The 12,318-nt window shown below is 43.3% G+C and overlaps 1 protein-coding gene across 1 annotated transcript in view; it reads left to right on the top strand.

Annotated features, from left to right (window-relative positions):
• Positions 1–12,318, top strand: part of GRHL3 (grainyhead like transcription factor 3) — a 75,573-nt gene that overhangs the window by 31,134 nt on the left and 32,121 nt on the right. The window contains exons 7-9 of the mRNA XM_085647852.1: positions 1,522–1,633; positions 4,572–4,666; positions 7,300–7,458. Of these exons, the coding sequence (XP_085503978.1) occupies positions 1,522–1,633; positions 4,572–4,666; positions 7,300–7,458 (366 nt within the window). The remainder of the gene's footprint in view (positions 1–1,521; positions 1,634–4,571; positions 4,667–7,299; positions 7,459–12,318) is intronic.

Genomic DNA, 12,318 nt, shown 5'->3' with positions numbered 1-12,318 from the left:
TTCCTGTCTTTGGTCACTGTAAATAGGGCTGTAATGGCAGGAAGAGGCGTGGGAGATACGATTTGTTGTTACGCTTGGTTGAGTGGATCTCTACAGGGTCCACATAGGATTGACAGAGAAGCAGCCTATGGAATGCATGGATACAGTCAGCCACTGTAAATTATCTCAAGAGACCACCCAAGAGACATGAGAAATGACCGACAGGCACAAAGGAGAAAGGGTACCCTAGTAAACCCTTTTTAGGCATTACCAGGGAGTTATAGAAGAACAACCCTTGGGAGTGCACAAGCAAAAGGCAGCAGGATAAATGTTGTATGGGGCAATGCAGGAGTAGTAGTGGTGGTGTAGTTTCGGTGCGAAATTGTTACAGTAAGCCTGGATGGATGCCCTGTAGGGTACATCCAGGAGTAGCCCACAACATTCTCTTTAGTTTCCACCCAGGAGCAAGAGAGGAGCAACATACGGCCATGCGCTGGGTACCGGCAGCCTGTGTCAGTGTTTTGTGGAGTCAAACAGTGTGGGACCTGGTTCTGTAACAAACTGGGTATCTGCCATACCCCGTACTAGTACTGTTGGCAGTAGGCTAATGTTCCTGAAGGAATCTAATTGGCATGCTGTGTTAATTGAAGACAAGAAAGGGTTAAAGGGAGGAGAGTTGTAAGATAAATGTTAAGGGATAAAGGTCCAGGCATTTCCTAACCCCAACAGGTGCGAACAGGAAAGATGACAGGAAGACACCCTTACCCTCTCTGATCCGTACCTAGCAACGTAGTCTGGATGCCCTTGGAGGAAGGCTTGCGTAGGTTCAGGGCAGAGGGTGGAATGGAAAGGGATAGGCAAGCAGCTATAGATGGCGCCTACAAGACAAGGTAATAAGACCAGGACAGGTATGGGGAAAGGCCAGGTGATGGGCTCAGGCTGCAGGAAGTCTGATTGGTTAACTGTGACCAGGAAATGACACAAGCTTGTGGAAGCAAGGGAAAACACAAGCAATCATTCACAGCTGGATATCTTAAAAAGCAGACTCTCACTTTCTCATGGTATCAGGCAATCACAACAGTATCAATTTTTAAATACTCCAGGGAGCAGTCTGCTCTAAATTGTAATTCATCACATTAAGCAGGCGGGGGCAGGGATCTGGCTGTTATCTTTCCCTCACTGTGAGGAGATCAAAATGGCCCTCACATTGCGAGGAGTAGATATCAGTCCTTGGGAAGAGGACCAGGCCTTGTGGAAGGAGCAGGTAATGTGCTCAGGCCACGACTAGGAAATAAGACAGGCCAGGGTAGGCAAAGAAAGAAACATTACAAACAAACAGTGACATCAATATAATGAACCTCAGATTAGTGATGTCTGGCCAGTCTCAAAATTCACTCAAAGACACGGATCCATTGTTAAAGTTCTTGACAGTTCTTGTTTCTCCACTACCCGCATGTCGAAGAAATTAGGGTCAAATTAGTATTATTTGTATTTAAAAATAAGTTGCATTTTTTACTTAATTCTCGTTTCTCTGGTCCACAGAGCGTTGTTATGGTCGTCTTCGACAACGAGAAGAATCCAGAGGAGCAGCTGAAATGTTGGAAGCACTGGCACTCGCGGCAGCCCACCGCCAAGCAGAGGGTCATCGATGTTGGTACGGCGACCTGCTGTAAATGCACGTCTATTAGATTAGTGAAAGAAGCACTTACATTTTTATCATTAATTTGTAATAAATATCGCTATGTACAACTACTTTAAAACTGGAATATGTTACACATCTAGTCACCTTTCATAGCAGAGCAGAGAGCTACTTAAGTGGAAGGTGCAGCGCTCAGAGATTGCAGGTCACAAATTGAAATGCCAGAATGCTTCACTAGTGTGAATAAAATGTGTAATATTGCGTGGCGTGACAGTACCGCTTATTATTCAAGTGCGAAGAGGCAAATCGGTTTGTGTTGTTTGCTTCATCAATGGTCTTTATTTTTATTTTAAGACACTTGAGTACAAAAACTATAAAACGTGTCTTGTTGAGCTAATGATAGATGTTACTCCCCATCAATTCAGCACATTTGCATATAGAGTATTGGTTATCTTTTTTAGAGACTGACCATTTTGCCCTGTGTTGAATATGCATAGTGGTCTGTCAGCTGGACCAGACATTTCCGCGCCTGCTTCTTCATATTCATTAGCTAGACCGTCCAACCCTGTGCCGAGTCCTTGCTGACAGAGTCCTGCGTGAGCGAAAGTCCCCTCTAAGGAAGGAAATAAAATAAAATGGCGGCCATATGACTCGAGCAGCAATGAGGTACTGGCTCAGTGCCCCCGCCTCCGGTGAATGATGACCTCAAGCTTGTAGGTACAGCGCGCTGTCACATTTGGGATGAAATCCAATATAGGCAACTTCCTTATTAGCCGCGTTGCAAGCATTAACCAGAGCAAAAGCTGCGATTGTGCGATATGTTGCAATCCTTAAATGCGCCGAGCAGCATCCATTGAGTACATGACTCAGTTCCTCATCTAGGCATGGTGCAATACATTGCCCGATAATAATGATTCAGCTCCTGCTAAAGGACATTGTGGCAAGGGCAGTACCATCTGCGCAGGAGCAGAGGCGGCTGCATCCGCCTGCGCTGGCTTTGCAGTGGACACAGGGGACTAGACCAGAGACTCTTCAAGGCATGGGCAAAGTGGGCCCTGGTCCAGGGCCCCAGCCTTTCAAGGGGGGCCTGATAAAGCTGGCTCAGTCCTGTAGATAGTCTTGTCCTGATGACCTTGAGTCATTCTTAAACAGATAGTTTTAAATACCATTTTTCTTCAATTTATTTTTAGTGTGAGTGACGAATGGGAGTCTATTACTAACATTTTGCAGAGAAATGTTTGTTTTTCAAAACCCTGTAACATCTATTAAAAAAACTTGTTTTAGATCAAAACAATTTGGGAAACCGGAGGGGGGTCACAAAGATTATTTGAAATAATATTAGTGAGGTGTTGCTGCATTATAATTAGGGCTCCCGGTTTTATGGTATTTATTTTTTCTACATTTCCGTCTGTATTTATCCATATTTATTTTTTGCCAATTTTGTCTGTATTTATCCATTTCTATTTTGTGTTTTCTGTATAAATGAAGCTGCAATGGGTATTTTTCCACATTTATTTGACTGATAAATGAACATTTGCATTTGAATGTCCAAAAGGTTTCAGCAGTATACAGTGCAATAGCATTATCTGAAAACACTTGCATTGCAAAATAGCATAAATAACTATAGATCTGCACTTAATTAAGCTTAATTAGGAAATGTATTGTCTTTTTTTCATCTGCCCTACCTCTCAATCTGTACACTTACTGACCTGGCACTCATGATTGACAGTAGAAAAAAACATCCAAAGAAGACATTTTTTCCGTATTTAAAAATAAATACAGACAGGAAAAAAATAGTTTTCTGTCTGTATTTATCTGTAAAAATCACTATCCATGAATATAAGATCTTAACAGATTTATAATTTGGACCAGTGTGCCTGTGCTGTGTGCAAACAGGACATGAAAGAGCTGAAACTGGATCATAAATTCAAAGCTGGTTCAAACAGTGGCCCCCAAAATCCTTAAAATGTCCCTGCTTTCCACGTGTATAAAGGCGTAAAACAATCACTGAGGAAAGACTTATGTCTAATGCACATTTTAAAAACGTCAGAGTACAGGTTCGCAGAGTTGCTCTCTGAGCGCCTGACCAGATTTTCAAGAGTTGCTCTTGAAATACATTTGCAAACAATTAATGTAAATGGGAATTTTTTTACATTTATCCTGAAAATATGCGATCAGCCTTTGCTGAATACTTCTAATGTAGACCTAGGACGCAGCACTTGACAGCATATGCAGCATTAACAAACTACAACTGATTAGAATGCACATATCTGTCACAGAAGTTAAGCTGGTCTCAACTCTCAGTGAGTCCTGTAAGGCTTTACTACAACAGCTTACACACATCAGCTTAACTTCCCACACCTCCCTAGACTGTCTCTGTCTTGTTTTGCTCTCTTTAGTCAGCATTACTTCTCTAGTTTATATCCATGGCGTCAGCATGGGTCATTCGGGGGCAAATCCATGTTGCGTTTTCCCACTATCCACATAAGGTATTTTTACATACAACAAAACTAAATGGGAAATAATTTACATATGCACTGGTTATCCAAAAATGTACCATGGGTCCGGCTCTTCAGGATCTGCTCTGGACGCCCAGACACTATATGATTGGCGACAAGGGCTTAATGCTGCCTTTGAAGCTTACAGATAGCCTATCACCGTCAGCGTTAACTCCCTCTACAGTTTCATGTAGCTGTGACCATGTGGGCCATTCAAGCATTTTAGAATGCCTTAAACATTAGTGTATTCATTTACATTTTAAACAATCAAAATCTGCAACACAAACAAGCATTTTTCACTTCTGTATATCGATCATATCCTATATTTGTCATTGTCATCAGGGTCACATAGTCTTGGGGTGTATTTAATGTGCCATCTCCTTTTTCCGTATTGTCCAATGAAAGCTCATTTCAAGATATCTGGTGTAACTGTAACTTTCATGTCTTGATTTCAGCTGACTATAAAGAAAATTTCAACACAGTTCAGCACATAGAGGAAGTGGCCTACAATGCGCTGTCTTTTGTGTGGAACATTCACGAAGAAGGAAAGGTATGCAGAAATCAGAGAAAAGATATTTTGATTTGCGCTGATGCATAATTGGTGGCCATGTAGTATCAGAGACTGTTGAGTCTGTGTCCATGTTTTTAGCTGGTTTCTATTGACCAGGCCTTGTTTTGACTGTTTAAGGTTAGGAGTAGGTTTTTTCTCAAGTTTTAAAGGGGAAACATCCACTCAAGCACATCCCCCTGCACGTTCTTGAAATGGTCAACTCTTAAGAAGTTATTTCCTCTTCCGGAAACCAAAAGTGTAATGTAGTGAAGCAAGATGTATCCCAGTATCTAGTAGCCATTTCAATCTTGGCAATGTCAATTTAAGGCCTAGTTTGCCCTTCGCCTGTTACTGTGACTCTTGCTGCAAAGCCCAGGGATTAGGCACTCAGAGCTTGGGATGTCACTCTTTCCAAACCACCCACAGATGCAGGACAGCTCTGTCACTAGTGCTACTTTCTCTTCACCGCGGCTCTCCTTGTAAGAGACACTGGCTGATGGAAATGATAAGACAGCCTCAAGGTTTGACTTGGACAGTTGTCATTTGCAGAGATGCCTTTCATGGTGGTTAGCGCCCAGAGGCAGATCATCTTTTTTACGACGCTGAGATGTCGATAAACATCGAGGAGGCCAAGCTGTCAGAAACTAGACATGTCAGGCATGTCGCCCCGCACCCGGGGGCAGCTCATGACAAATGCACTGATCTAGCAGTTAAGAGAACCCTTGTCTACAGTGTGGCCGGGGGCCCTGGCCGGGCGTGACTGCAGAGAGAAAAGAGAGGGCGCTTTCAGCAAAGGCGCCGGGATTTGGACTCAATCAGAAATCGGCATTGCACTTGTTGCACAACCCCCTTCCCACCTCCTTCCCACAGTTAAGATGTACAAAAAACAGAAAAAGAGTCTCTTTCCGGGTGGAAGGTATGCAAAACAAAACGCTAGGAACCATGACTTCAGAAGACAGGCATTTTCCCCTTACACCTGTCTTCAAGCCTCGAGCTTTCTTGGAAGATTGCTCAATGTCTGGTGGGGAGCAGGAGGAAATGAGCAGAGAAGTGATGGCCTAGAGGAACCTGCACAGGTTAAACACCTGAACGTGCATTTCTGAAGCAATTTCAGAGCCAAATACACGTTTTTTCAGAGCTTTGCTGTCTTACTGCAAACTTAGATGGGACTTATTCCTATATTTTGAGTAAGACCCACTTATAGGAAAAAATATTTTGTGACCGAGCCCCCAGGTTTTATGCAAGCAGTGAACTGGCATAAGTTTTTTTTTTCTAAACCTTTGTAACTCACCATTCCAAAATTTGTATCCAGATAAAAAGTAGATTTCGAAAAACAATAGGGGTTGTAATTTTGCCTTTGCGTTGCATTGAAATGGAGTAAAATTTAAGAAGGAAAATGTCAATAAAGCCAATTTTGCATTTTAAAATCAGGAGTCTCTAGCATAAATTCTGAGCATGCATGCTAACCAAAATACCAAGATTATATGACCCTGAACCACAGCTTCATTGTAGAATTTAAGTAAAAGCGAATGCAAACATGTTCTTAAATTGTTTTGATGGCTGTTGATGCCTTTGGCGAGCAGCTGCATAAAAGGCAATTCGACTTTTTCAGCACCAGCACAATATCAAAGTAAGATTTTGCTGACACCAGGACAAAGTTACATGTCACTACATACAATTTACCTCAAACATTTGAGGCCAGTTCTCAACAGATTTTTCAGGCCTCAGTTGGATAGCTCTGAGAAAAACCCTAATTTAGGGATTCACACTACTTGATAAGCTCTTAATTAAACGTCTTGGAAGGCATGTGCAAATCCGCATAAAAATATTAGTTGAGGGAATATGTATACATATATTCACCTCCCTTGTCTGAAGAGGCAAGGCTAGTTCTTGAGTTACACTGATGGTGGCAAAGACGAATGAGGAACACTTGTCAATGACGTGCATAAGACAATCCGGATTCCAAGCGGCATCATGTCATGCATGGCCCTTTCAGACAGTCCAGGCTATGCTTTTCATGCACCACCACTTTCGCTTCTTATATCTATAGGTTTACATTTATGAGTGTAGGTCTGGGGTTAAAGATCTCAGGGTATGAACAGCTGTAGGGTAAAAAGTCAGAACCGACTGATGTGGGCAGCTATGACCCAAAGAGATTATAAAAGCTGATCTAGGTTATAATTAAATCCACTCGTGCAGTGTAATGCCAGCAGGAATCCAATAATGGAGACAAAGCAATATCCTAATCCTTCTTTGAAGTAAACATAATTTCAAATCACTATAGCACGGCTACCACATGCCACTTACCAGTAGGGTCACTTTCTACCAGCCTCGATGCCCACGTCTGGCTGCAGAAACCTGAGCCCAATCCTTCGCACAAAATTGTGAAACTACAAGTCCCAGCATGCACAGTGTTGTTAGAACTGGAATTTGGTGCATCTCATGACACTAGGTTAGTTGGCAGCTAAGCTATGCAATTTTTTTATAAAGTATGTTTTTTTTAGACCAGAGCATGATTCAGGGAGTGTTGGAAAACAGAAACCCCAAGTACATCTAAAACAAAAAAACAGAGTCAAGGAACGTATACTAGAATCTACAACGCAAAAGACTAAAGTGCCTTATTCTTTCCACAGATGTTCATTGGAATTAATTGCTTGAGCACCGACTTCTCCTCACAAAAGGGCGTGAAAGGAGTCCCCCTAAATCTCCAGATCGACACTTATGACTGTGGCACTGGGACCAACCGACTTGTGCATCGGGCCGTCTGTCAGATCAAAATATTCTGTGACAAGGTAAGAACCAATGATCGCCCTTCATGTAAGAGCACACGAGGCAAGGGTCAATCAAGAAAAAGATTTCAAGCTGTCCCATGTCAGTGGCTCATAAAGAGCTGGGATTATGATGAGAAAAGAAAAACTACAAGTGAAGCAACTTAGCTGAACCAAGTAAGAACACTTAGCGGATTCCTGGGACCTGTGATTAGATCCTTGAGTAACACAAGAAGCAGAGTTTTAAATCCCAAAAGGCCTGAAAAGGCTTTCATTCTTATGAAGCGATAAAGTGTCTTTGACTGGAGGAAAACAGCAAGCACTCTTTATAAAATACTTAGTCATTATCCCATGCATCTGACATGGGACAAGTTGAGATTTTTACAAGAATTAGAATTGAATTTCTGTTTGTGACCACTCCAAGATGGCAGGTCCCCGGGACACCTTGATTGAACAGGGCCCGCCTTCTGGTTGGCTGGCGTGCCTACGACTTGGGTGTTCTTGCGGTGTGTGGGATGGGTTGAAGGGTGTGGCCTTTGTAGGGGTCTACAACAAACGGTGTTCGGCCTTTTTGCTGACCACCTCCTCGCCCCACCCCGCCCACCTCTTAGGAGGTCCCGCAGCAAGGGCAGGAACTGCTGCAGCTGGCCGGACGGATTGCTTCTTTCCCTTCCCCTGTCTCCACCAACTCTTATGTCTTTATCGCTCTTGCTCTGGGTCAAAGTCTGATTTTGAAAAATAAGTGGCGGACCTCGAGAATGAGTGCAGGTGGGCCCCACTTCAACCACCTGCTGAACGTGAGCACTGAGTGGACCTCATGAAATGATTTACATGCCTGCAACTTGTGCCACAGATTGTGGGGGTGAAACCCCTTGATAAATTGTTTACTTAAAAACCAGATTATAAGAGATTTTTTTCTCCCATAGCTGCCAACAAGGGACCTTGTGGTAAGAAACTACTTCAACTATACCAAACTTGTGTGTAAAAGTTTCATTCTGAGACTTCTAGTTGTTGTTACATCCACCACATGAACTAACATATTTGAGCATTCAGAGCCCCATTGGCTATAAAGCTAAAATGCCTATGTTTATAAACGTCATGGGACCACTTGACAGCTGCGTTAGTTCAATTTTATTCTCGCCATAATATTGATGGTATTCTGTATTATTCACCTTATGAACTTCGCTGTTTCCCTACATAGAGTAAAATATTAAACCATTCATACCAGGAGAGGGAAATGCGTCTGTTTATTGAACATCTTCTAGAGATGTGTCTGTTGCTTTTGAAGGGATAGCCACTAAGTAGACACGTGCATTTTTGTTTACATCTTTAGCCAGTCCACTGGTTTTGTCAACCGACTTTTGCCTTCCAAACCCTTGTACTGTACAAGTTTCTCTTAAAAAGTCCGGGCTTAAAAACCCCAGCGTGCAAAACGATGTTAGCTAGAAAGCCAGCACTGAATGCAGATGTCGCACGTGACAGGGAGACCTTTGTCAGCCTGTGTGTGACTGTATTCGGAGTTTTTGCTGGGCGTCATTGAATGAGCAGGACTAGGCGGCTCCTCGGGGAAAACGCGCACAACAGCAGCGTCTGTGCCTTTGTTTCTGGGGTGGCGTCTCGACGAACGCTGGGGAATGTGTCCTTTCTGTGGCAAGTGTTCTGGTTGAAAGGAGTGCCCCTGGCCCGGCCCTTTGTTAATTTCAATCTGTTAACAGAAATAAACACGCGGTTTCTTTGCATTGTCTTTCGTCTGCATTAATTAGTCTGCTGGAGCCCATGATCCCTTTTCATGTCTCCCCTCCTTTCATTTGGTCTGCATTGGAAAACCCGCTGAGGGGGTGTGGCCTGACCCCATGCAGAAGAGACAACGCCCCCGGGCCAGCTCTGTGGGCTGTGCTGGCACACATGATCGCACTGGATACTATCAGCGAGAGGACTGTGGAATACATGTGTGTTCATCGCGGATGGCACCCACATCTTTAAAATGTGATTTATCCATATGGCTCGCTTTAAAAACGTATGAGTTTAAGTTAGAACGAGGCAGGGTTACCATCTCGAAAATGTCTGTGAATGTTTTGTGTCAGTAGCCGAAGAGGGTCTGTACTCGGGCCTGTACTGCAGGATAGGCAGAGGGTGGGTGGCTAAGATGGAGTCTGCCCAGGGTCTTGTGTGCCACCCAGGGAGGTAGAGGTAGGAGGTTAAAACCTTGGCAGGGCAGAGTCAGTCTATCCTTAACATCCACAGTGCCACAGGCAAGGATATAGCCACAAAATAAACTACCCACCACTTGTACCATATGCCAATGCCACCGAGTCAGCAAGCAGGTCAACCAGCGCTGGTTAGTTCTTTCCTTCTCTCTTTGTTTTTTTTATTTTCATTTAATTCTATCTTTCCTTTTTTCATTCCAAATTTCACATCTGCTTTTTTCATGTATTTTTTTCTCCGTGTACTCCCTCTTTATCACATTTCTTCATTTTTTTACTAATTCTTTCAATCATGCTTTCTTACCATCCTTTTCCTCCCTTTATTCTGTCTTCCTCTCCTCCTTTCCCCATCTATCTCTTCTCTTTCCTCTCTCCATAATTTGTCTTTTTGATCTCTTTCTCTCATCCTTCTTTTTTTTCGACTTGCTTTCCTACTGCTCTTCTCGCAATATTCTTTTTCCTTTCTTCCTTTTCTCTCTCCCTCCATCATTATTCCTTGTTTCTCACCATGTACCCTTCTTTCATCCCTTTTCCACATTAATCATACATTTCTCTCCCTTCCTGCCCCCCTTTATTTCTGCGCTCTCTTCATCCATTTGCTACTCTCCACCACAGCTTCATCATATTATTCACTTGCAATGAAATTAGTGGGCTTCTGTTTTTGTGTCAGTGTTTCCAATAAAAGACAAAGGAGCCATGAACAACAATGTAAAGAATTGATGTCGCATGTACCTTTCCAGTGCTCCCATCCCATGCTAAAGCTCCTAAAGTGGGGGGGGGGTTCATGACGCCACTGATCCCATGTCACGTGTGACACCCTCCACTGATGCAGGTGTTTTAGGTATTGGCACTTGTGCATTAATTCACCTGTCTGCTGTACCACAAGTCGGAGCAGTACAATTGCCCCGCTGCATCAAAGTCACTGGCAAGGCTAATGGCAAAGCGCTCAACTTACCTGGTTCGATGCGTGGGTAGGCCCAAAGTCTGGGTTTAGTCTTTGCGCAGAGTGGCGGCTGGCATGTATGGAGGGTGGTAGGACAAAAATAAAAGTAAAAACTAAGTTACAAAAATAATTACACTTTCTTTCCTGGCACAATGTCATCCTCGCTTGGTTCTTTTCCAGGCAGACAGGCTTCAATGCAGGAACCAGGAAACTGCAGTGACCAATCCCGGCGCTGCTCTCATGCAGCATGAAAGAAGTGCCAGGATTGGAGGGAGCGGCCTCCTTCGGCACGCCTGAGGATACTGGAGCCCTATGCTGTCTCTAACCTTGCTGTCATTGACAGCTGGGTTAGAGGGGTTTAAATGCACATTTCTGGCTGGCCGTCGTAAGACGGCAGGCCAAAGAGTCATGCGCACTTTAAACTTAAAGTGCCCTGCCCATCACTGCTTTCTGCTGCTGCCTGACTGGCAGCAACAGAAATCAGAAAGCCCCACCCCCTGTCCTGACGCTCTGCTTGGGATGGGGTACTGAAAAATAAAATGGTACTGAATGAACTTTATTGCCATTTTATCTTTTCATCTCTGGGGGCAATTTAGTTAGTTGGGCGATGCTCCTCTGCCTTAACGGAGGAGCCGCCCCGTCTTTGCTTGCTGGGAGTGGCCTAATTTTCTGATGGGATAAAAGAGGAAAGAAAAAGTGTATTAACATAAAACAAGAACCTGGACAGGATGAGCTGCTCGCACATAGTTCATGAAAGCCTGAGGGCTCTGCAAAAAATGTATAGATAGAAACATCAAAACAGAGTTACATTTAGCGTGGGGTGGTGGGTGGTTTGGGATATTTTTGAAATCACGGGTGGCTCACAGAAAAGAGCAGGCACCGTTCATGACGGTTCCTATTGACAGAGAAAGCTCGGTTTACGAGTGGACGAAGATTGAGTTTACAATGATTTTATCGGCACAATCCAGGACAGACAGAGCCTCATAATTTGCAGGGCTGTCTCCATGGCGCTGTCATTAAATTACAGGTTTCTGCAGCCCAGGGCACCGGGGAGATGAACTGATAAGAGCATTGTTTTTCCCAGAAAAGTAAAACCTCTAATCTGCTTTTTACTGTTGTTTGGTTTCCTACCGAATTCACAAGACATGCAGTGTTTTCCTTACTTATTGGTTTCCCTTCATAAACAGTTACAAAGTATTTGGTTTATACAGCGCTATTAAATGACCCCAGACCATAAGCAACATTTTGAAACAGCCAAGGCTTTTTAACCAACAACGAAATGCATTGTGGGACTTGTAGTTTTGGATTTAACATTGCAATTAAAAAAAACTGTTTGGTCAGTGCTGCTGGCTAAAAAGCCAAGAATGGCTGTAGGTATCACACATAACATGGTGCCACTTGGCAGCAGTGTTTGTGAGCGATAAGTCACCTCACCACAGTCGATATAGTGCTGCATGAGTTCAGTTTCGAAAGCCTTGATACTTAAAAAGCTATATGTTGGTTAGTCAAAACGAATTTGAGTAGCCTTTGGGTTGCTTTATGAGGTGACTACACGACAATAACAGACAGCATTGTTGGTCCTGTGTTTTCATTTTACACATAATTTTTTATAGGCAGGTTATTTCCATTGAACTGAACAAAAACAACTCCTAGAATGTACGGATTTGTTAAATAAATGCCCATGACTGGAAAAAAGGGTCAATTGTGACATGATCCAAGCATCGTCATATGGCAATT

Source organism: Triturus cristatus, chromosome 3_2, assembly GCF_964204655.1.
Source record: "Triturus cristatus chromosome 3_2, aTriCri1.1, whole genome shotgun sequence".
Lineage (NCBI taxonomy): Eukaryota > Metazoa > Chordata > Amphibia > Caudata > Salamandridae > Triturus > Triturus cristatus.
Note: the sequence above shows the minus strand (reverse complement) of the source record. Positions and strands in the feature narration are given on the sequence as shown.